At 39.8% G+C, this 22,814-nt stretch overlaps 1 protein-coding gene across 1 annotated transcript in view; it reads left to right on the top strand.

Annotated features, from left to right (window-relative positions):
* The first annotated feature begins 6,506 nt into the window (after positions 1-6,506).
* Positions 6,507-22,814, top strand: part of VAMP7 (vesicle associated membrane protein 7) — a 65,733-nt gene continuing 49,425 nt past the window's right edge. The window contains exons 1-2 of the mRNA XM_060086851.1: positions 6,507-6,641; positions 21,793-21,947. Of these exons, the coding sequence (XP_059942834.1) occupies positions 21,802-21,947 (146 nt within the window). The 5' untranslated portion in view covers positions 6,507-6,641; positions 21,793-21,801. The remainder of the gene's footprint in view (positions 6,642-21,792; positions 21,948-22,814) is intronic.

The raw sequence follows: 22,814 nt of genomic DNA, 5'->3' as shown, positions 1-22,814 counted from the left end.
ATATATTTATCTTAGAATACTATCTGATACCAGAGAAAGACATGTACACAGATATGGAGGTTCAGCATTCAGTGCTGAGTAAACAGCTGATGCAAAAACTCAAAGGTAGGAACATACCAGGTCTGTTCCAAGATAGAAATCATGGACTTGCAATATGATCATGCCTTAGAGATGTATTTCTACCCCTGTGCATGTGGGGATAACTTATATGGACATCTTCATCCCTACCAAGGAAGAGTTGGAGAATGGGGAAGACACTGCTATGTGTCCTGGATGTTCTCTCATTATGAAAGTGATTGATGATAAAGATCAGTTTATGTGTGGAGAAACAATCCCAGCCCCTTCCACCAGCAAATAATTGGTTAAAGGCTGAAGGCTTGAGGAGTCAAAAATTCTAAACAATTGGAAATGAGGCAAGGTGGAAAAAACAAATGTCAAGTTACAGGCCTCTCCCATAGGGACACCAGTTTTGTGGTTTGCTATTGCTTTAGATTGTGGATTCTTTACGTCATATGAGAAGTAAGCCAACATATGGATTTTATGCTTAGAGCTTTGAACTCTAAGTGTTCTCAATTTTTCATCAGAATTGTAAAGGAGGATAATTTCAAGTCAGTGCTTTCTTTCCCTCTGTTTCATCATTTTAATGTCTTAAACCTAATTACTTGCTGTCTGATAGCAGCAGTATCTACCCCAAAGTCATTAGTATCCCTCATTTTTGACTTGGTTATAAAAATAATTCAAAGTAGCCCATTTTACAGTTTGACATCACGTTTGCTTTGGAAACTTTGGAACTTAAGACAATTAGTTGCCTTGTCAGTGCTGCACTTTCATCTCCTGCACCAAGCCTCAGGCTTGCCCTTGGTCTTGCCCTTTTGAGAATGTTCATGTTCTATGAAGCAGGCCTTTTCTGTTACACTCCATGCGGTATTTGTCATGCCATTAAAATGAAAATATAGTGAGCTCCCAATTTCTCCAGGACTAAATGTTCATGGATAAAAAAGAAAAGTCAAAAAGTTAAATGGTCACAAAATTTGGAATTTTCTCATGAATATTCTGTATTTTTTTTTGAAAACTGGAAAAAGTCAAGGAGCTGAGGGAGGTAAAATTCATAACAGAATGAGAGGAGCAAAATATGCCAACTTAGTAAGTGGAACACTTGAATAATTTTGCCAGACCAGGGAAGATATTTCTATATCTGGATGCTCACTTGTTTTTAGAAAAGGCTAATGAAATTGCTCTTCAAATGGGAGTTGATGTCAAGTCTTTATGACTGGCAACAATGCTTTCAGCATTATCACAATATCATTTCACTTAACCTAAACAGTGAAGCACCTACAATAACTCTGTTTGCTGATGATTGTCTTGAAAATGAGAAGTCAAATCTGAATAGATGTGTCCTTGGGGGCATATCTAATGCGCCTCTATAATCTGTGACCAAACCAGAGGAACACTCTGACAGAAGAATGTTGTCCTGGAGAAAAATAAATAAAGAAAGAAAGCTGGGTCATCAGCTTTCCTCCATTAGAATGCTGAGAGGAGCAAGAAATTAGAATCAATATGGAAATTTGAAAACTCCCCGTTTATACACAACTTTCCTGTGTGTATATAAACTTAACAAAAATGCACTGACGTCTGGCAGGTTGTTTGGAAAATGGCTCCTGCAATTAGAAAGTAAAATGACTTACCAGAATGTGAACATTCTATTACTGTTAGCTGCACATGGACACCAGAGGTTTAAATTAAAACCTTTGTAGTCTTTTATTTTTGCCTGCCAGCACCATGGCTATGTGTAGCCATTTGACTGAGAAATAATAAATCATCAAAAGTTGGATGATGGAAATGCTTGGTATGTTATGAGAAGCACTGTTCTATTGCAGGTGTAACGAAATGGCATGTCCTTCGTATGATGAGAATTTCATTGCTATGTGAGATAGAAACCTCAGAAGTAATCCACAACTGCTTTGCCAAAGCTGATGTTGGAACCATTGATGGCTCAGACCAACAGAGCCGGAAGTGTGATGACACTAACTGGAATGAGCTACAAAGAGAAACAAACTGTCCCATACTCAAATGTCAATGATTTTGTAGATATTGATAATGTGTTAGCTCCCTCTACTGATTGTGAATTTCAAAGGAGAACATGCATTCTCAAGGTAGATCTATTTTAGGCACAGACGAACAGGAAGAAAATTTTCCCAAGTCCAAATATCCAGGAGAAAAGAAGCATAAATAGCACTGGTGATCAGTGATAAATTGCAATAATGTGAATGATGGTGATGCCAAAACAACAGTCACTAGATTTGTTTGTGAACTACAAAATAACACATCACGATCCAATCCTGTTAAGCAGAATGTAAAACCAGGATCTCTCAGATATGACTAGAGTTCTGTATGATATATGTATCTTATTTTAGTACAACAGACAGTTCTGGAGCATCTACTATAAGAAAGCTAGTTTGTAATCCAGGCTCCATCTCTTCTTAGCTTTGTAATCTTTGTCATGTGTACAATTGGGAGACTGGATAAGGTTATCTAAACCATCAGTTCTATAATTCCAGGTTTGGTAGCTGAAGGAACTGAAATGGAAATTGAAACCTTTACTCCATAAGCTCATACTATCTAAAATCATGTATTATAAAAAAGAGAATCCATTTTTCAGTAACCTGATGAAATGGTAACAGAACTTCTAAATTTGAAAATTATCAAATTATAAAGCCACCTATTTAAACGGTTCTGCATGCACTGTAGTATACACATCCAGAAGCACTCCTCTTGGAAACTACCCAACATATTTTGAAAACTGTACATATTAATTTATTACCAGGGTAGACAGTATACTGGTATGCTAAATAAAGCCAGATAATTTTTTAAAACCCATACATCAGACCACTCCTTTGCTTGAACCTCTCTATTTCCCGTTACACTCAGAATAAAGTCCAAACTCCTTCTTCTAGCTTACGCAGCCTTGCAAGACCCTCTGGCCACAAAAAGATAAGAGGGAACAAAACTCCAAGCAGAGAGAGCTGGTGCAAAGATATAAAGTGAGGAGGAGCTTGACATATTTGAGGAGCAGAAAGGCCTGTGTGATCTCCTCTCCTACTACTCTCCCCTCATTTCCACTACCCTCCAGTCACTATGGCTTTATTTCTGTTCCCTCTGATCTTCTTATGGCTGATTCCTTCTTGACATTTATATTTCAGCTTAAATATTACCCCATCAGAAGGAACTTTCCCTGATTTCCTAGTATAAATGCTTGTGCTAGAGATACAAATTTTGAAGCACAGGTGAGATTACTTTAGGAGAGACTATAGAGTAAAAGAGGGGCTTTGATAGAGCTCTAAAACCTCTAAATTGAGGCAACATTTAGAGTTCATACAGCTATTAACTCAGGACTGTCTGGCTCCAAAACTCCTTCTCTTTCTAAGATACTATGCTGTCGGGCTTCGCTGGTGGCACAGTGGTTGAGAATCTGCCTGCTAATGTAGGGGACATGGGTTCGAGCCCTGGTCTGGGAAGATCCCACATGCCGCGGAGCAACTAGGCCTGCGAGCCACAACTACTGAGTCTGCGCGTCTGGAGCCTGTGCTCTGCAACAAGAGAGGCCGCGATAGTGAGAGGCCCACACACCGCAATGAAGAGTGGCCCCTGCTTGCCACAACTAGAGAAAGCCCTCGCACAGAAATGAAGACCCAACACAGCCAAAAGTAAATAAATAAATTTTTTAAAAAGTAACAAATGTTCAAGTACAATTGGTGTCTTTAAAAAAAAAGATACTATGCTGTCTGTCAAATAATAGGCATTGAATAAAATTAAATTAATATTAAGATGAAAAGTAAACCTTTGCAGAGGATGAAAAAGCTTAAAAAAGCATATACTTTGCTGGAAAGTTAAGAGGTGATATTTAAGATATGTCTTGAAGGGTAAATAATATTTAGATAAGGGAGGCAGCCTGTGCAAAGTCACTGAGGCATGAAAGAGCATGGTATTGAAGTGTTAACTTCAGTAGGCAAGGACATTGTCTGTCTTGTTCACTGCTATATCACCAGAATCCAGAATAGGCCTGGCTCATAGTAGGCACTTAGTACATATTTGTTGGAGGAATAGATAGATGGAGGAATTAGTGAATGACACCATACAAGAGTAGGCTTGAACACAGGATGTGTTGGTGAGAGAAGCAGAATATGAAGCAGGGAAGGTCAAGAGAGGTCAGGTCATGGAGGGCCTTGAATTCTCCGTTTAGAATCTTAGACTTTTTCCTCTACATAATGAGGAGTGAATTAAGATTTTAAGTAGAAGTTGGAAATGATCAGATTTTGTTTTAGATAAAACAATTTCAAGTGATGAGGAGTGGGTGGGAGGGAGATGGTGAAGGAGATACTGTAGGTACAGAGATATTACTTCTGGTTTCTAGTGCTCAGATCATTTGTCATGATTTTTTTTAATGTTTATAGCCCATCCAGAGCTGATAACAATAAATAAAGTATGGTATATGCTGCACACATTAGAGTAGAACAGTTTGTATAGTGCTTTGTGACTACTGCTATATTTTTGTCATGATTGGAAAAATACTGAGGAATGGAGTGGATTGTAACTTACACAAAATATCTCACCATTTCTCATTTTCCTTTTCTTTCTCCCTAAATATAAAGTAAATGCTAGCTATTATTATGTAAGACCTAATAAAGAAGAACCAATGACAAATATAATGCTTGTTCAATAAATGCTTATTGTCCTTGAGTGCTTACTCTTTGCCAGGCAGTATTGCTCATTTATCACTGCAGCAATCTGTGAAGACAGGTGCAGTTATTATCTTCATTTCAAAGATGAGAAAACTGAAGTTTGACAAGCGAGATATTTAGGGAATAGAATTAACATGGCTTGCTGATTATTTGGATGTGATCTATGAGGGAGTGAAAGCATCCAAAATGATACCCAGCTTTCTGGTGTGGGCAACTGATTGCATGGTTGTGCCATTCACTGAGATGGGATTAGAGGAGAAGGAGGAGCAGCTTATGGGAGAGGGGAGAGTAGAAATGTATTAGGTCAACTAAAGACTACATTAAGTTTTAGGTGCCTGAAAGAGATGCCCAGCTTTCATTAGATATTTAGTCTGGGTTACAGGAGTCTTGTCTGGGCTTCCTATATGTGAGAATCATCAGCATACAGATGATAATCAAAGCAATGGGATTAGTTAAGATCACCCAAGAAAAGTTTTACAACTGAGAAAAGAAGAGAGTGTAAGGAAGAGCCCTGTGGAAAATGAACATTTCAAAGGAAAATGAGGATCTGCCACAAAAGTGGGAGGGGAACCAGAAGAGTGCAGCATCTTAGAAAAAGCTAAGAGAATAAAGGGTGCTATAAAGTGAATGTTTGTGTTCTTCCCACCCCAATTTATATATTAGAGCCTGGATCCTCAATGTGATTGTATTTGGAGGTGGATCTTTGGGAGTTAATTAGATCATGAGGGTGGGGCCCTCATGAATGGGATTAGTACCTTTATAAGAGATGTGCGAGAGATACTATCTCTCCACCACATGAGGACACAACAAGAAGGCAGCAGCCTGCAAGCCAGGAAGCAGGTCCTCACCAGAACCCCACCACACTGTGGCACCCTGGTCTGAACCTTCCCAGCCTCCAGAACTGTGGAAAATTAATTTCTGTTTAAGCCATTCAGTCTGAGGTATTTTGTTAAAGCAGCCCAAACTAAGGGGGTTTCAAGAAGGAGGGAATAACCAATGTAAAATCCTGCAGAGGTGAAGTATGGTAATGGTTAAAAAGTGTCTATTTTAGCAACACCGTTGAGAATTTTGACTGGAAAGGAGAAGTTAAGTCTGTGTGTGGTCAGAGGTTTGGGGTGGTGTGGGGTTGAGAAACGTGACTTTGGAATATTTTAGATGAGAGAAACTTTGACAGTCTTTAAATGCTGATAATAAAGGGCAAATAAGCAGGGAGCCGTTGAGACACGAGACAGAGTAGTTTATTAGTGGAGCTCGACTGAGTTAGTAAGAAGGAATAGGGATGTAAAGGGGATGAGGGAGTTTACATCAAAGGAGAGTAGTTGGTTTATTATTATTATTACCATTTTTATTATTGCAAAAGAATGGGAGAAAGGATTGCTGAAGGATCCAAGGAGGTTAAAAAAATTTCGTGGCGAAATTAGAGGGAATTCCTGTCAGATGAATTCTATGTTGTCTGTGAAGTAACAGGCGATGTTACCTGCTGAGACTAAGCAGGGAGACGGTGGGGAAAGCTCGGCTCTTCATTTATCCCGCCAGTGGACTTTTTGTGGCCGTGCATTCTCTCACTTTCTCTAAGGAACAGCGCTTGATGTTGTTTATAGCATGAATTGTTGATGGAGCGGGTGACGGATTCGGCGATAGGCCAGCCGAAACTACCACTCCCAGAATGCAGTGCGGCTCCTGGGAAGTGAGGGGGCTGGGAACGCAGCAGGCCCCTCCCCGCCTCTCGCTCCCATTGGAGGAGCGCTCACATTCCCAGGAAGCCGCGCGCGGGCGGGGCGCTTTTGCGGAAGCCGGCGGCGTCCGGTTCAGCCTCCTCCGGGAGCAGGCAGTTGGCGACCCCGCGCTAACCCGCGCGACTCTGTCCCGATCCCCGAGTTCTCTCACACGGTGTCCGGACAGGTAAAAGCAGCGGGGAGCGCTGGGCCGGGAGACGATGGCAGAGGGAGGGCAGAGGTGTCGACGGGAAGGTGGAATTAGGAGGCAATGCAAGGGTGACTAGGGCTTCTCTGGTGTCGACGGTTCGAATTGTCGGACAGGTCCAGTTTTGGTGAAGTGCGTTTTATGCCGCTAAAAGGGTCTCGAGTGAAAGAGTCAGAATGCGTCACTTAAGTTGTTACAGAGGAAAAAAGAATGTTAACTTTCCCTCAGTTTGCATTCTGCACGACCTCTTTGTAGCATTTGAATATCTTGAGATTTCTTGAATCTTCTAAAAACTCTCTACGCCCTTGCTTCGATGACGTCACTTTCTGCTTTACCTCCTACTTCTGGGCTCCTAGCCCTCTGCGTGCCCTTCCTCCAAGGCCCAGTGTTGTAATTCTTCTTCCTCAGTTCGGATAGGAGCTCTATATCTCTGCCCCGACCTATTTCCTCAGCGTCAGACCTGTACAGTGTTGTTCTTCTTATTACTATTGGCCAATATTTAATAAACTGACCACGTACTAGACTCTTTAGTAAATGCTTTACACCTCCCTCCTCCATAATCCCCACAAACAATCAGTTATCAAGTCCTTTTCTTTCTGTCTTATTAATTGCTCTCAACTACCTGTACCTCCATTGTCCCACCCTTGATCCCGGAATATACTGTCATGTTTCGGACATTTTTTCCCTTGAATAGCTGTGACTGAGAGTAGAGCCACTCATATGTTTTGTTTAACACACATTTATTGAACAGCTAATATGTGCTAGACACTCTTCTAAGTGCAAGGGATATAGCTGGAAACGACATAGGAGATCGCTACTCTCAGTAGCTTACATATTTGTGAGTGTGTGTGGAAGGGGCAAACAAGAAGAATCAAGGTGATGTTATATGGTGGTGGTGGTTAATGCAAAATAGAACAAATGTTTTACTTGACAGGGTAGTCTCCTGTCCTGAGAAAGTTAGAAGGGTTGGGTTGGGTCTCAGAACATCACCCCAAAAGAATATTTGTAATACCAACAAGAATAGTCTTGATCTGTGACCAGACTTCAGGATTTTCATAAACACTTCTTCTTTTTCTCTCTCATATCAATGTTTGTTCTTCATTATTCTGTCTCCTCCAAGGTTATTACATCAGAATTGGTGGCTTTTCTGTCATTTGCTTAGTTCCTCCCTAAGAAGAGTTGAGGATTGGATTATTCTCAGCTCAACTCCTTTATCTTAGGGAGATAGTTTGGTAATCAAAATATTGTTCTGGGCCTCCCTGGTGGCGCAAGTGGTTGAGAGTCCGCCTGCCGATGCAGGGGATACGGGTTCGTGCCCCGGTCTGGGAGGATCCCATATGCCGCGGAGCGGCTGGGCCCGTGAGCCATGGCCGCTGAGCCTGCGCGTCCGGAGCCTGTGCTCCGCAACGGGGGAGGCCACAACAGTGAGAGGCCCGCATACCGCAAAAAAAAAAAAAAAAAAAAAAAAAAAAATATTGTTCTTTCCAGGTCCTACTGAATATAAAGTTATCTGTCTATAATAGTATATTTAAAACCAAAACATGCTTGGTGTTTATTTATTTATTAAATATTTGAGGGATTATTATATATCAGGCACTGTGCTGGGCATTGAGAACCTAGTAAGGATAAAACAGACACTTTGACCTCTCTTCCAAGAAGAAAAAACTGTATACTGAGGAAATTCCCAATACATAGGCTGACACCTGCATTTTTTTTCTTCATCCAAGATGAGATAATCACAAAACTTTAAGAAATCTTCTAAACAATTGGGTGCGTTCTTAGATTATTCAACCTTAAAGTTTATTGCATTTATTTGTTTATGTCTGTCTTCCATATTTTACTATGGTTTCCTTGAGTATAGACGTCCTTTCTTGCTGGTCTTCATACCTCCAGTGTTTACTATATCGGGTGCCATATAGTAAAGCCTTAGAACATGTGTTGAACTGAAATAGAAAAACTATTTGAGCAAATACAAGTTATTTAATTTATACAAGGCCTTCTTTTTACATATGGCCATTAGACTTATCCCTAAACCTTCTCATTTGCCAAATGTGGACCATTCCATCTCATCAGGCTAGTTTATTTACCTTTTCAAGCATGTTCTCACTTCTGTGCCTTCTCTTGTTCCATAGCTGTCTCCTAAAATGAGTTCCCATCTTTTTCCTGAGCACCTTCCATGCCCCCCGCATTTAATTTAATGGGACAATTTAATAGTATGCCCCATGATACAAGGGTGGAAAAAATTTAATTTCCATAATGTATTTCCTGTGAAACATTCTGCTAATGAACTGTTGCAAGGATTAAACGTAATGTATTTCCTTGCAGTAATACAGACAATGATACAGAATGCTTTCGTTTGATTTGGCATTGGCTATTGCCATGCGCTATGTGATGAGTTAATTCTTCCATTTCTTTCTTCTGTTTGAATAGTTGTGCAACGTTTATTCATATAGCACATTATAGTATCATTTGGGTTCCACTTGGTACAAACACCTTTGAGTATTATTTTTTGCTTAGCTTGAGATAATTTATGAGTTAATGTTATTCTTCCACACTGTCATTTTAAGAATGTCAGAAAACTAAGTCTCAGTTCTTAAAAATAAAAGGCTTTTTCCATGCAGACATCTTTCAGATGTAAATTGTTACTGCAAAGTATAAATTTTGTCCTTATAACTGATTAAAAAACACAACAGGAATACAAGAGTGCTTGAGTCATGATTGTCATTATGATTTTAGGATGTGTCAACCTAGGAGCAGCCAGACATGCTTCCAGTACATTAAAAATTAAACACTGTTTTAGGGAATTTCTTGGCACCTATGCCTTCGTAATGCAAATGCAGCACTGAATTGTTTGCCATCACTCATTTATATGGTATACATGTAGATAATCTGGGTATTCATATATATTTTTAATGTTATCAAAATAAAAATACAGAATTAAAAAATTTCTCAGAACACAAAGACTTGAGTGTGGGAAACACTGACTCGTCCTTTTACCCTACTCAGTTCCCTGAAACCATCTTCAACTTCCATTTGAAGATGCCTCCACTGAGGAGGAACATTTATGTTGTTGCTGTGCTATTTTGTTAGCAATATTTTTAATGCAGGCAATCCCTTACAAATGGATATATCCCAGAAGTTCCTTTGTTAGATTATTGTTTGAAACTCTGGGTGCATTTTTTTCTATAAATAATGCTACTTATGACATTTCAGTTGTTAAGCCAATGAATAGCATCATATATAACCTTTAATGGACTTAAAGACCTTCACCACAATTTCTAATAATTCCTCTATAAAAAACTACATTCAGAATTCTCACTCGGATTCCCCCGTAGCATATCTTTTTTTCGGAATCCCAGCAACTGAAACAAAAATGTTCTTTCCTTAGAACTTTCTGGGCAGTAGAAACTGGTCTTTCTAACTCCAAGCTGTTGGAGGTTGCTCTTCTGGCCCATCGTTCTAAGGACAGGCCTCTAATATGATTATGGAAGGATGTGAGACAGAGGTTTTGGAGAAGAGAGGGAGGCAAGTTGGGGTGATATGAATATGTGCAGAGGGGAGAGTAGGAGTGATTTAGGAGGAATGGTGAGTTCCCAAGATGGGATTTGTTGTGTCCTCAAAAAACATGTTGAATCCTGACCCCTGCTATCTGTGCATGGGACCTTATTTGGAAATACGGTCTTTGCAGATGTAATTAAGTTGTAAGTTAAAATGAGGTCATACTGGAGTAGGTGTCCTTATAAGAAGGGAAGAGACACAGAGACTACCATGTGAAGACATAGACACATGTGGAGAACGCCATGTGACTATGGAGGCACAGATTGAAGTGCTGCAGCTACAAGCCAAGGAACACCAAGGATTGCCAGCAAACCACCAGAAGCTAGGAAGAGATTCTAGAAGAGATTCTCCCCTACAGATTTCAGAAGCAGCATGGACCTGCCAACATCTTGATTTCGAGCTTCTGGCCTCCAAAACTATGAGACAATAAATTTCTGTTATTTTAAGCCTTGCATCTTTCGGTACTTTGTCACACAGCCACAGGAAACTCATACAGGATTCTTAGCAGGAATGTAGTAGAATTGGGATGATGGCTATGGACCAAGCAAGGAGTGAGTAAGAGAACAGGGAGGAGCAGTGTTAAGACAACTTTCCTTTATATTCCATTATCTTTTTTTGTTCTTCTCTTTCTGGTTTATAGTTTAATTCTTTTTCTTCTTGAGCCTGACCTTATATAGCACTTTATCATTTAATGGACATTCACATACTGCTAATAATTAGCAGAGCCATGTTTTCGGACTTCAAATGCAGTATTCTTTTGGCCACAGTTGTTTCTATTGTCCCAATATTCATTAAGACATTACAGATTCTATTGCAAGATAATAATAGTGGGCCCATGTGAGACTTGATTACAGGTGTGGTTTTTAGCAGTAGAGGAGAGAGTAAGAAATGCTTATTTGTTTTTAACATCTTTATTGGAGTATAATTGCTTTACAGTGTTGTGTTAGTTTCTGCTGTATAACAAAGTGAATCAGCTATATGTATACATATATCCCCATATCCCCTCCCTCTTGCGTCTCCCTCCCACCCTCCCTATCCCACCACTCTAGGTGGTCACAAAGCACCGAGCTGATCTCCCTGTGCAATGCAGCTGCTTCCCACTAGCTACCTGTTTTACATTTGGGGGTGTATATATGTCAGTGCTACTCTCCCACTTTGTCCCAGCTTACCCTTCCCCCTCCCTGTAACTTCAAGTCCATTCTCTATGTCTGTGTCTTTATTCCTGTCCTGCCTCTAGGTTCTTCAGAACCATATTTTTAGATTCTATATATATGTGTTAGCATACGGTATTTGTTTTTCTCTTTCTGACTTACTTCACTCTGTATGTCAGACTCTAGGTCCATCCACCAAACTACAAATAACTCAATTTAGTTTCTTTTTATGGCTGAGTAATATTCCATTGTATATATGTGCCACATCTTCTTTATCCATTCATCTGTTGATGGACACTTAGGTTGCTTCCATGTCCTGGCTATTGTAAATAGTGCTGCAGTGAACACTGTGGTACATGACTCTTTGAATTATGGTCTTCTCAGGGTATATACCCAGTAGTGGGATTGCTGGGGCATATGGTAGTTCTATTTTTAGTTTTTTAAGGAACCTCCATACTGTTCCCCATAGTGGCTGTATCAATTTACATTCCCACCAACAGTGCAAGAGGGTTCTGTTTTCTCCACACCCTCTCCAGCATTTATTGTTTCTAGACTTTTTGATGATGGCCATGCTGACTGGTGTGAGGTAATACCTCATTGTAGTTTTCATTTGCATTTCTCTAATGATTAGTGATGTTGAGCATCCTTTCATGTGTTTGTTGGCAATCTGTATGTCTTCTTTGGAGAAATGTCTATTCGGGTCTTCTGCCCGTTTTTGGATTGGGTTGGTTGCTTCTTTTTGATATTGAGCTGCATGAGCTGCGTGTATATTTTGGAGATTAATCCTTTGTCAGTTGCTTCATTTGCAACTATTTTCTCCCATTCTGAGAATTGTCTTTTCATCTTGTTTATGGTGTCCTTTGCTGTGAAAAGCTTTTGAGTTTCATTAGGTCCCATTTGTTTATTTTTGTTTCTATTTCCATTTCTCTAGGAGGTGGGTCAAAGAGAATCTTGCTGTGATTTATGTCATAAGGTGTTCTGCCTATATTTCCCTGTAGGAGTTTTATAGTGTCTGGCCTTACATTTAGGTTTTTTTTTTTTTTTTTTTTTTTTTTTTTTCCGGTATGCGGGCCTCTCACTGTTGTGGCCTCCCCCGTTGCGGAGCACAGGCTCCGGACGCGCAGGCTCAGCGGCCATGGCTCACGGGCCCAGCCGCTCCGCGGCATATGGGATCCTCCCAGACCGGGGCACGAACCCGTATCCCCTGCATCGGCAGGCGGACTCTCAACCACTTGCGCCACCAGGGAGGCCCTACATTTAGGTTTTTAATCCATTTTGAGTTTATTTTTGTGTATGGTGTTAGGGGGTGTTCTAATTTCATTCTATTACATGTAGCTCTCCAGTTTTCCCGGCACCACTTATTGAAGAGGCTTTCTTTTCTCCATTGTCTATTGCCTCCTTTATCAAAGATAAGGTGACCATATGTGCATGGGTTTATCTCTGGGCTTTCCATCCTGTTCCATTGATCTGTATTTCTGTTTTTGTGCCATTACCATAGTGTCTTGATTACTGTAGCTTTGTAGTAAAGTCTGAAGTCAGGGAGCCTGATTCCTCCTGCTCTGTTTTTCTTTCTCAAGATTGCTTTGGCTATTTGGTGTCTTTTGTGTTTCCATACAAATGGTGAAATTTTTTGGCCTAGTTCTGTGATAAATGCCATTGGTAGTTTGATGGAGATTGCATTGAATCTGTAGATTGCTTTGGGTCGTAGAGTCATTTTCACAATGTTGATTCTTCCAATCCAAGAACGTGCTCTATCTCTCCATCTGTTTGTATCATCTTTAATTTCTTTCATTAGTGTCTTATAGTTTTCTGCATTTAGGACTTTTGTCTCCTTAGGTAGGTTTATTCCTAGATATTTTATTCTTTTTGTTGCAGTGGTAAATGGGAGTGTTTCCTTAATTTCCCTTTCAGATATTTTGTCATTAGTATATAGGAATGCAAGAGATTTCTGCGCACTAATTTTTTTTCCCTTTTATTTATTTATTTATTTATTGCGATAGGTGGGCCTCTCACTGTTGTGGCCTCTCCTGTTGTGGAGCACAGGCTCCGGATGCGCAGGCTTAGCGGCCATGGCTCATGGGCCCAGCCGCTCCGGGGCATGTGGGATCTTCCCAGACCAGGGGATGAACCCGTGTCCCCTGCATCGGCAGGCGGACTCTCAACCACTGCGCCACCAGGGAAGCCCTGTGCACTAATTCTGTATCCTGCTACTTTACCAAATTCATTGATTAGCTCTAGTAGCTTCCTGGTAGCACCTTTAGGATTCTCTGTGTGTAGTATTATGTCATCTGCAAACAGTGACAGTTTTACTTTTCTTTTCCGATTTGGATTCCATTTATTTCTTTTTCTTCTCTGATTGCCGTGGCTAAAACTTCCAAAACTATGTTGAATAATAGTGGTGAGTGGGCACCCTTGTCATGTTCCTGATCTTACAGGAAATGGTTTCAGTTTTTCACCACTGAGAATGATGGTGGCTGTGGACTTGTCATATATGACCTTTATTATGTTGAGGAAACTTCCCTCTATGCCCACTTTCTGGAGATTTTTTATCATAAATGGGTGTTGAATTTTGTTGAAAGATTTTTCTACATCTATTGAGATTATCATATGTTTTTTATCCTTCAGTTTGTTAATATGGTGTATCACGTTGATTGTTGAGAATTTTTGCATCTATGTTCATCGGTGATATTGGCCTGTAGTTTTCTTTTTTTGTGACATCTTTGTCTGGTTTTGGTATCAGGGTAATGGTGGCCTCATAGAATGATTTCTGGAGTGTTCCTCCCTCTGCTGTATTTTGGAAGAGTCTGAGAAGGATAGGTGTTAGCTCTTCTCTAAATATTTTATAGAATTCACCTGTGAAGCCATCTGGCCCTGGGCTTTTGTTTGTTAGTAGATTTTTAATCACAGTTTCAATTTCAGTGCTTGTGATTGGTCTGTTCATATTTTCTATTTCTTCTGGTTCAATCTTGGAAAGTTATACTTTTCTAAGAATTTGTCCATTTCTTCCAGGTTGTCCGTTTTATTGGCATACAGTTGCTCATAGTTGTCTCATGATCATTTGTATTTCTGCAGTGTCAGTTGTTTCTTCTCTTTCTTCATTTCTAATTCTGTTGATTTGAGTCTTCTCCCTTTTTTTTCTTGATGAGTCTGGCTAGTGGTTTATCAATTTGGTTTATCTTCTCAAAGAACCAGCTTTTCATTTCATTGGTCTTTGCTATTGTTTCCTTCATTTTTTTTCATTTATTTCTGATCTGATCTTTATGATTTCTTTCCTTCTGCTAACTTTGAGGTTTTTTTGTTCTTCTTTCTCTAGTGGCTTTAGGTGTAAGGTTAGGTTGTTTATTTGAGATTTTTCTTGTTTCTTGAGGTAGGATCATATTGCTATATACTTCCATCTTAGAGCTGCTTTTGCTCTGTCCCATAGGTTTTGGGTCATCATATTTTCGTTGTCATTTGTTTCTAGGTACTTTTTGATTTCCTCTTTGATTTCTTCAGTGATCTCTTGGTTATTTAGTAGTGTATTGTTTAGCCTCCATGTGTTTTTATTTTTTACAGTTTTTTCCTGTAGTTGATATCTAGTCTCATAGAGTTGTGGTCGGAAAAGATATTTGGTATGATTTCAGTTTTCTTAAATTTACTGAGGCTTGATTTGTCACCCAAGGTATGATCTATCCTGGAGAATTTTCCATGAGCACTTGCGAAGAAAGTGTATTCTGTTGTTTTTGGATGGAATGTCCTATAAATATTAAGTCCGTCTTGTTTAATGTGTCATTTAAAGCTTGTGTTTCCTTATTTATTATCATTTTGGATGATCTGTCCATTGGTGAGAGTGGGATGTTAAAGTCCCCTACTATGATTGTGTTACTGTCAATTTTCCCTTTTATGGCCATTAGCATTTGCCGTATGTATTGAGGTGCTCCTATGTTGGGTGCATAAATATTTACAATTGTTATATTTTTTTCTTGGTTTGATTCTTTGATCATTATGTAGTGTCTTTTTTTTCTCCTGTTTTAGTCTTTATTTTAAAGTCTATTTTGTCTGATATGAGAATTGGTACTTCAGCTTTCTTTTGATTTCCATTTGCATGGAATATCTTTTTCCATCCCCTCACTTTCAGTCTGTATGTGTCCCCCTAGGTCTGAAGTGGGTCTCTTGTAGACAGCATATATATGGGTCTTGTTTTTGTATACATTCAGCCAGTGTATGTCTTTTGGTTGAAGCATTTAATCCATTTACATTTAAGATAATTATCGATCCGTATGTTCCTATTACCATTTTCTTAATTGTTTTGGGTTTGTTTTCGTAAGTCTTTTCCTTCTCTTGTGTTTCCTGCCTAGAGAAGTTCCTGTAGCATTTGTTGTAAAGTTGGTTTGGTGGTACTGAATTCTCTTAACTTTTGCGTGTCTGTAAAGCTTTTGATTTCTCTGTAGAATCTGAATGAGATCCTTGCTGGGTAGAGTAATCTTGGTTGTAGTTTTTTCCCTTTCATCACTTTAAATATGTCCTGCCACTCCCTCTGGCTTGCAGAGTTTCTGCTGAAAGATCAGCTGTTAACCTTATGGGGATTCCCTTGTGTGTTATTTGTTGCTTTTTCCTTGCAGCTTTTAATATTTTTTCTTTGTATTTAATTTTTGATAGTTTGATTAATATGTGTCTTGGTGTGTTTCTCCTTGGATTTATCCTGTATGGGACTCTGCGCTTCCTGGTCTTGACTGACTATTTCCTTTCCCATGTTAGGGAAGTTTTCAACTATAATCTCTTCAAATATTTTCTCAGCCCCTTTCTTTTCCTCTTCTCCTTCTGGGGAACCATATAATTTGAGTCTTGGTGTGGTTAATGTTGTCCCAGCGGTCTCTGAGACTGTTCTCTATTCTTTTAATTCTTTTTTCTTTATTCTGCTCTGCAGTAGTTATTTCCACTATTTTATCTTCCAGGTCACTTATCTGTTTTTCTGCCTCTGTTTTTCTTCTATTGATTCCTTCTAGAGAATTCTATATTTCATTTATTTTGTTGTTCATCATTGCTTGTTTGCTTTTTAGTTCTTCTAGGCCCTTGTTAAATATCTTGTATTTTCTCCATTCTGTTTTCAAGATTTTGGATCTTTACTCTCATACTCTGAATTCTTTTTCAGGTAGACTGCCTATTTCCTCTTCATTTGTTTGGGCTGGTGGCTTTTTACCTTGCTCCTTTATCTGCTGCATATTTCTCTGTCTTCTCATTTCGCTTAACGTGCTATGTTTGGGGTCTCCTTTTTGCAGGCTGCAGGTTTGTAGTTTCCGTTGTTTTTGGTGTCTGCCCTCAGTGGTTAAGGTTGGTTCAGTGGGTTGTGTAGGCTTCCTCGTGGAAGGGACTGGTGCCTGTGTTCTGGTGGGCGGGGCTGGATCTTGTCATTCTGGTGGGCAGGATGCAACTGGTGGTGTGTTATGGGGTGTCTGTGAACTTAGTATGACTTTAGGCAGCCTCTCTGCTAATGGGTGGGGTTGTGTTCCTGTCTTGCTGGTTGTTTGGCATGGGATGTCTAGCACTGGAGCTTGCCGGCCATTGGGTGGAGCTGGGTCTTAGCGTTGAGACGGAGATCCCTAGGAGAGCTCTCGCTGATTGATATTACGTGGGGCCGGGAGGTCTCTGGTGGTCCAGTGTCCTGAACTCGGCTGTCCCATCTCAGAGGCTCAGGCCTGACACCAGGCCAGGATACCAAGACCCTGTCAGCTACACAGCTCAGAAGAAAAAGGAGAAAAAAAGAATAATAATTTTTTTAAAATAATTAAGATAAAAAAGTAATAATGAAAAAAAGAAGAGAGCAACCAAACCAATAAACAAATCCACTAATGATAATAAGTGCTAAAAACTATACTAAGATAAACATAAAAATCTGAAATCAGTTCCAGACAGCAGACCCCAAGTCAGTTACTCCCAAAGTCCACCGCCTCAACTTTGGGATGATTCATTTTCTGTTCAGGTATTCCACAGATACAGGGTACATTGAGTTGATTGTGGAGATTTAATCCGCTGCTCCTGAGGCTGCTGGGAGAAATTTCCCTTCCTCTTCTTTGTTCGCACAGCTCCTGGGGTTCAGCTTTGGGTTTGGCCCTGCCTCTGCATGTAGGTCGTCCTCAGGCATATGTTCTTGCCCAGACAGGACAGGGTTAAAGCAGCAGCTGATTAGGGGGCTGTGGCTCACTCAGGCCGGTGGGGGGAGGGAGGGGTACGGAATGTGGGGCAAGCCTGCGGCGGCAGAGGCCAGTATGACGTTGCAACAGCCTGAGGCACGCCATGTGTTCTCCCAGGGGAGTTGTCCCTGGATCTCGGGACCCTGGCAGTGGTGGGCTGCACAGGTTCCTGGGAGGGGAGGTGTGGATAGTGACCTGTGCTTGTACACAGGCTTATTGGTGGCTGCAGCAGCAGCCTTAGCGTCTCATGCCCGTCTCTGGTGTCCAAGCTGATAGCCATGGCTTGTGCCCATCTCTGGAGCTTGTTTAGGCGGTACTCTGAATCCCCTCTCCTTGAACACCCCAAAACAGTAGTCTCTTGCCTCTTAGGCAGGTCCAGTCAGCTCCCAGCCCCCACCCACCCCAGTGGGTGAGCAGACAAGTGTCTCACGCTGGTGAGGCTGGTCAGCACCGATCCTCTGTGTAGGAATCTCTCCGCTTTGCCCTCTGCACCCCTGTTGCTGCGCTCTCCTCCATGGCTCTGAAGCTTGCCCCCCCCCGCCCTCCCCCCATCTCCACCAGTGAAGGGGGCTTCCTAGGGTGTGGAAACTTTTCCTCCTTCACAGCTCCCTCCCAGAGGTGCAGGTCCCGTCCCTATTCTTTTGTCTCTGTTTTTCCTTTTTCTTTTGCCCTACCCAGCTACGTGGGGAGTTTCTTGCCTTTTGGGAAGTCTGAGGTCTTCTGCCAGTGTTCAGTAGGTGTTCTGTAGGAGTTGTTCCACATGTAGATGTATTTTTGATATATTTGTGGGGAGGAAGGTGATTTTCACGTCTTACTCCTGTGCCATCTTGAAGGTCCCCTCAAGAAATGTTTATTAGTGACATCTGAGAGGAAAGTAAAGTTCCTGTTGCTATATACCCAATGTTTAATAGCTATTTTTAAAATTGAGGACTGCTTTTATTGAGTAAAAGACTGCTATGCATAACTTACGTAGCTATCCTTATAACTTATATTCACTGTTCCTGGTTATATTCCAAATAATGTCCTCCCTCTTCTAGGTGACTATACTTTATATGAACTTGAAGATTGCTGTCTTTTTCATGTGTAATATTTCTAGTTCCTCTAGCCATTCTTCAAGTGATACAATCTCCAGGTCTCTCACCATACTTTGCCCTTCTGTCCAGTCTTAGAATACTATACCTAGAATTGAACTCAGTATTACACATGTGTTCTAAATAGCACAGAGTATAATGGCAATAGTACTTAAAGAGATCAAGACACCCTGTTTCTTAATGTAATTTAAGATTACATAAGCATTTTAAGCAATTACATCATAACACTTCATAACGAACTTATGGTCCGCTAGCACACTAGATCTTTTTGTATTGTTGCTAAAGTCAGTTTTCTTCTTGAAACTTTTAAAGGACTGAGGCTGTTACCTTTTCATCTCTTTGTCTCAGGGGCCATATGATTTCTCATCTCTGTTTCTCTTTGTGTTTTTTTTCCCACTCCACTGCATGTCTCTTTCACCCTTACCAATGACCTCCTTCCTTATAAATAATTTCAGTGACTGTTTTATAGTCTTAATACTGTGTATCAGTGAACAGAGCTGGGAAGTGACACTTGTTCCTTCTTCAAGGTTTCTTTTCCTTTGGCTTCAAGGCCACCACACTCTTCTGGCTTTCCTTTCGCTTTCCTGGTTGGTCCTCTTCCATCTTCTTTGTGGATCTCTATTCATCTACCTTTCCCTCAACTATTTGGTATGCCTTGTATTTTGTCTTTGGTTTTTCCCTCAACTTTGGTTGTGCCTTTGATTTTTTTATGTATGCAATGTATCTTCGGCAAATAAAGCATGTTTAAAATGGTAGGTCTAGATGAGCTCATCTAGGATAAGAGAGTGCAGAACCAATCCCCATGGAAAGTCAACATTTAGAGGTCAGCTAGAGGAGAAGGATTCAGCAAGAAGACAGAAGGAACAGCCAGACATTTAGGAGTGTTCCCAGAAGGAGGGTTATTCAGCTGTGTTGACTATTTCTGAGACGTCAAGTAAGGTGAGAATAGAGAAATGACCACAGAAGTTTGTAATGTAGAGGCTGTTGGTGATCTTGACAAGCATGGTTTTGTGGAGTGTTGAGGGGAAAAGCCAGATTATAGAAGAGAAGAATTAAAAGAAGATAGAGAAGCAGAGATAGTGTGTAGATGATAATTTTAAGAAATGGAGCAGTACCTGGATCATGTTACATGGTCAGTTGAGGCTTTTATGTTCAAGGGATATAATGTATGAGAAAGTCATTTGGAAATTATAACATGCTACTACATATGTGTTTGGAGAAATCCAGAAAGAAGATGGCTGAGGACACAACCCTGGGAAACACCTTCATTTACAGAGTGCAATGAAGAGACCCCAAGAGGAGTTCAGCTTAAGAGACACATGAGCATTTCTGTTCTGTATGCTGTCCTTCATACCAAAGACATTCCAAGAGGGAATCAGTGGATTCCCTGACCTCAAGCATTTTTTAGTTGCTGTGTTTCACAAAACGTGTTCATGTGAATCACCTGCATCCAGACAGGCTTGGCTCTTAAGTATATATTCTAGGGTCCCACCTCAGGCCTACTGAATCAGAATTTCAGGGAATGATACCAAGGATTTGAATTTTTAATAAGTGACTCTCACTTTGCCACCCAAGATGACTCTGGCTTATTGGATGAAACTGAACATGTTAACAAATAACATTAGGTTGAAGAGTTAGTTGAAGAATAGGAAGATGTTTGTTCATCTCTCTTATAAGTTCTTGCCATTAAATAAGAGAAACCAGGCTGTTCTGTGGGGAAAAAAAATAGTACAAATTCATAAACATGAGGAAAATACAGGCATACCTCTTCTTATTGCACTTTGCTTTATTGTGCTTCACGGATATTGCTGGGTTTTTTTGTTGTTGTTTTTGTGTTTTTAACAAATCAAAGGTTTGTAGCAACCCTGCATTGAACAAGTCTGTCAGTGCCATTTTTCCAACAGTATTTTGCATACTTCATGTCTCTGTGTCACATTTTAATAATTCTTGCAATATTTCAAACTTTTTCAGTATGTTTGTTATGGTGATCTGTGATCAGTGATCTCTGGTGTTACTGCTATGACTCTCTGAAGGCTCAGATGATGGTTAGCATTTTTTAGCAATTAAGTTTTTTAAAATTAAGACATGTACATTGTGTTTTTTAAGATATAATGCTATTGCACACTTAATAGACTACAGCATATTGTAAACATAACTTTTATATGCACTGGGAAACCAAAAAATTCATGTTACTTGTTTTATTGTGTTATTTGCTTTATTGCGGTGGTTTGGAACTGAACTTGCAATACCTCTGAGGTATTACTGTGTAATCTTTAACTCATTCTGTGTTGTTTTAGAAATATTTTGTTTATAAAGGATCTTACCATAATTTATAGAACCATTACTCTCTTGCAGAAGATTCGGGTTATTTTCAGTTTATTTCTGTGATGGATAATGCCTTCATAGGACAGGCAGAATATAGTATAGGGATAATATTGTGGGTTCTAGAACCATACTGCCTGGGTTTAAATCCCATCTTTTACCACTTATTAGCTCTGTAATTCTGGACAAATTATTTAAGTCATTTATACTTCATTTTCCTCATTTTAATGTAAGTATCATGATAGTGTATTAATTTCATTGACATAAGGATTAAATTAAGTGTTTAAAATGGTGCCTGGCACATAGTAAGTGCTTAATAAATATGGGCTATTATTATTGTTAATAGGTATATTTGTGAATATAGAATCTAACTGCTGTTGAACTATTTCCCTAGGATAAATTTTCAGGATGGGATTACTTTATTAAAGGATGAAGACATTTTTATGTCCCTTTGCCGTCTATGGTCATTGCTTTTCAGAGGATGATAACAGTTTGTGCTGTGTAATTTGTAAATGCAACCTGTCTATCAGTGTAATGTACGTGTGTGTATGCATGTATCACATATACATTACATTGTATATACACACACACATAAAAATATATTACGTGTATGCATTTGGTTTTTCTCTAAATATGAATGCATATCAGTGTGGTTTAGATTATAAGCTCGTAGAAGACTGACTTTGTTAAGTCTGTTGTTAAGTCTGTTCTGTTTAATGTTACAGTGCCTTGGTCAATACTGTCTCCAGATGGATGTTGGTAATGATAGTAAGTTACTTTTGAAAGATTATGTCAAAGAAATATTCTAAGTCTTATGTGTCTTTTTTCCTTTTGATAGATCGAAGCCATGGCCATTCTTTTCGCTGTTGTTGCCAGGGGAACCACTATCCTTGCCAAACATGCTTGGTGTGGAGGCAACTTCCTGGAGGTGACAGAGCAGATTCTGGCTAAGATACCTTCTGAAAATAACAAGCTAACGTACTCACACGGCAAGTGAGTTCTGCTCTGTGTGGGTAGCGGGTGAAAGAAGTGAATTATATTATTATAATCAGAACAGTAGAAAACTAGAAAAGCAAGCTTCTCAGTAGATAATTTGAATAAGCTGACAGAACAATACTCTTTACCAGTTTAGAAAATGTCTGGTTCTATTAATTTTAAATTTAACTAAAAATTATTTTATTCTTTCATCAAAGTGATATTAATATTTTAAAGAAAGATATGGAAATGTTAGATGTAAAAGTGACTCTGCTATAGAGCTCTAGTACATGTGAAACTTGATGTAGTTAAGATAAAGAATATTTTTTTCTTTCATTCTGTCTGTAAATATTTACTGAGCACTTGACTATCGCCAGACGCTTTGCTTGGTGCTGGGGATACAAGAAATCACTCAGTATTTGCCCTCATGGAGGTTATAGTTTAATGAAGGAGACAGTCATATCCATAGGTAATCACAGTAGAGGGTAGAAGCTAGTGGACAGGGGGATGGTATTCCAGGTAGAAGGAACAGCTGGTAGAGAAGTATGGAGGCATATTTAGCGAACTGCAGGTGGTTGTCTGTGACTGGTGCCCAACATGGTGAAAATAAAGCTAGAGAGACCGACAGAAGAGAAGTCCTGTAGAGCCTCATAGACCATGTTAAGGGGTTGTACTTTGCCGTATGGGCAATGGGAAGGCATTGAAAGTTTTCAGCTGGTGTGTGACGTGGTAAGCTTTTGCTTTAGAAAGATCACTGTCGTGGCTGGTTGGAGAATGAATTGGAGGGGCATAGTGGGGAAATCTTAGTAATCATAAAAAGTGCCTCAACCTTCCTCCTCAGTACTTAACTATCTTTTGTTACCTAACTCATCCTAATTTCCTTAG

The sequence above is a fragment of the Mesoplodon densirostris genome, chromosome X (assembly GCF_025265405.1).
Source record: "Mesoplodon densirostris isolate mMesDen1 chromosome X, mMesDen1 primary haplotype, whole genome shotgun sequence".
Classification (NCBI taxonomy): domain Eukaryota; kingdom Metazoa; phylum Chordata; class Mammalia; order Artiodactyla; family Ziphiidae; genus Mesoplodon; species Mesoplodon densirostris.
Note: the sequence above shows the minus strand (reverse complement) of the source record. Positions and strands in the feature narration are given on the sequence as shown.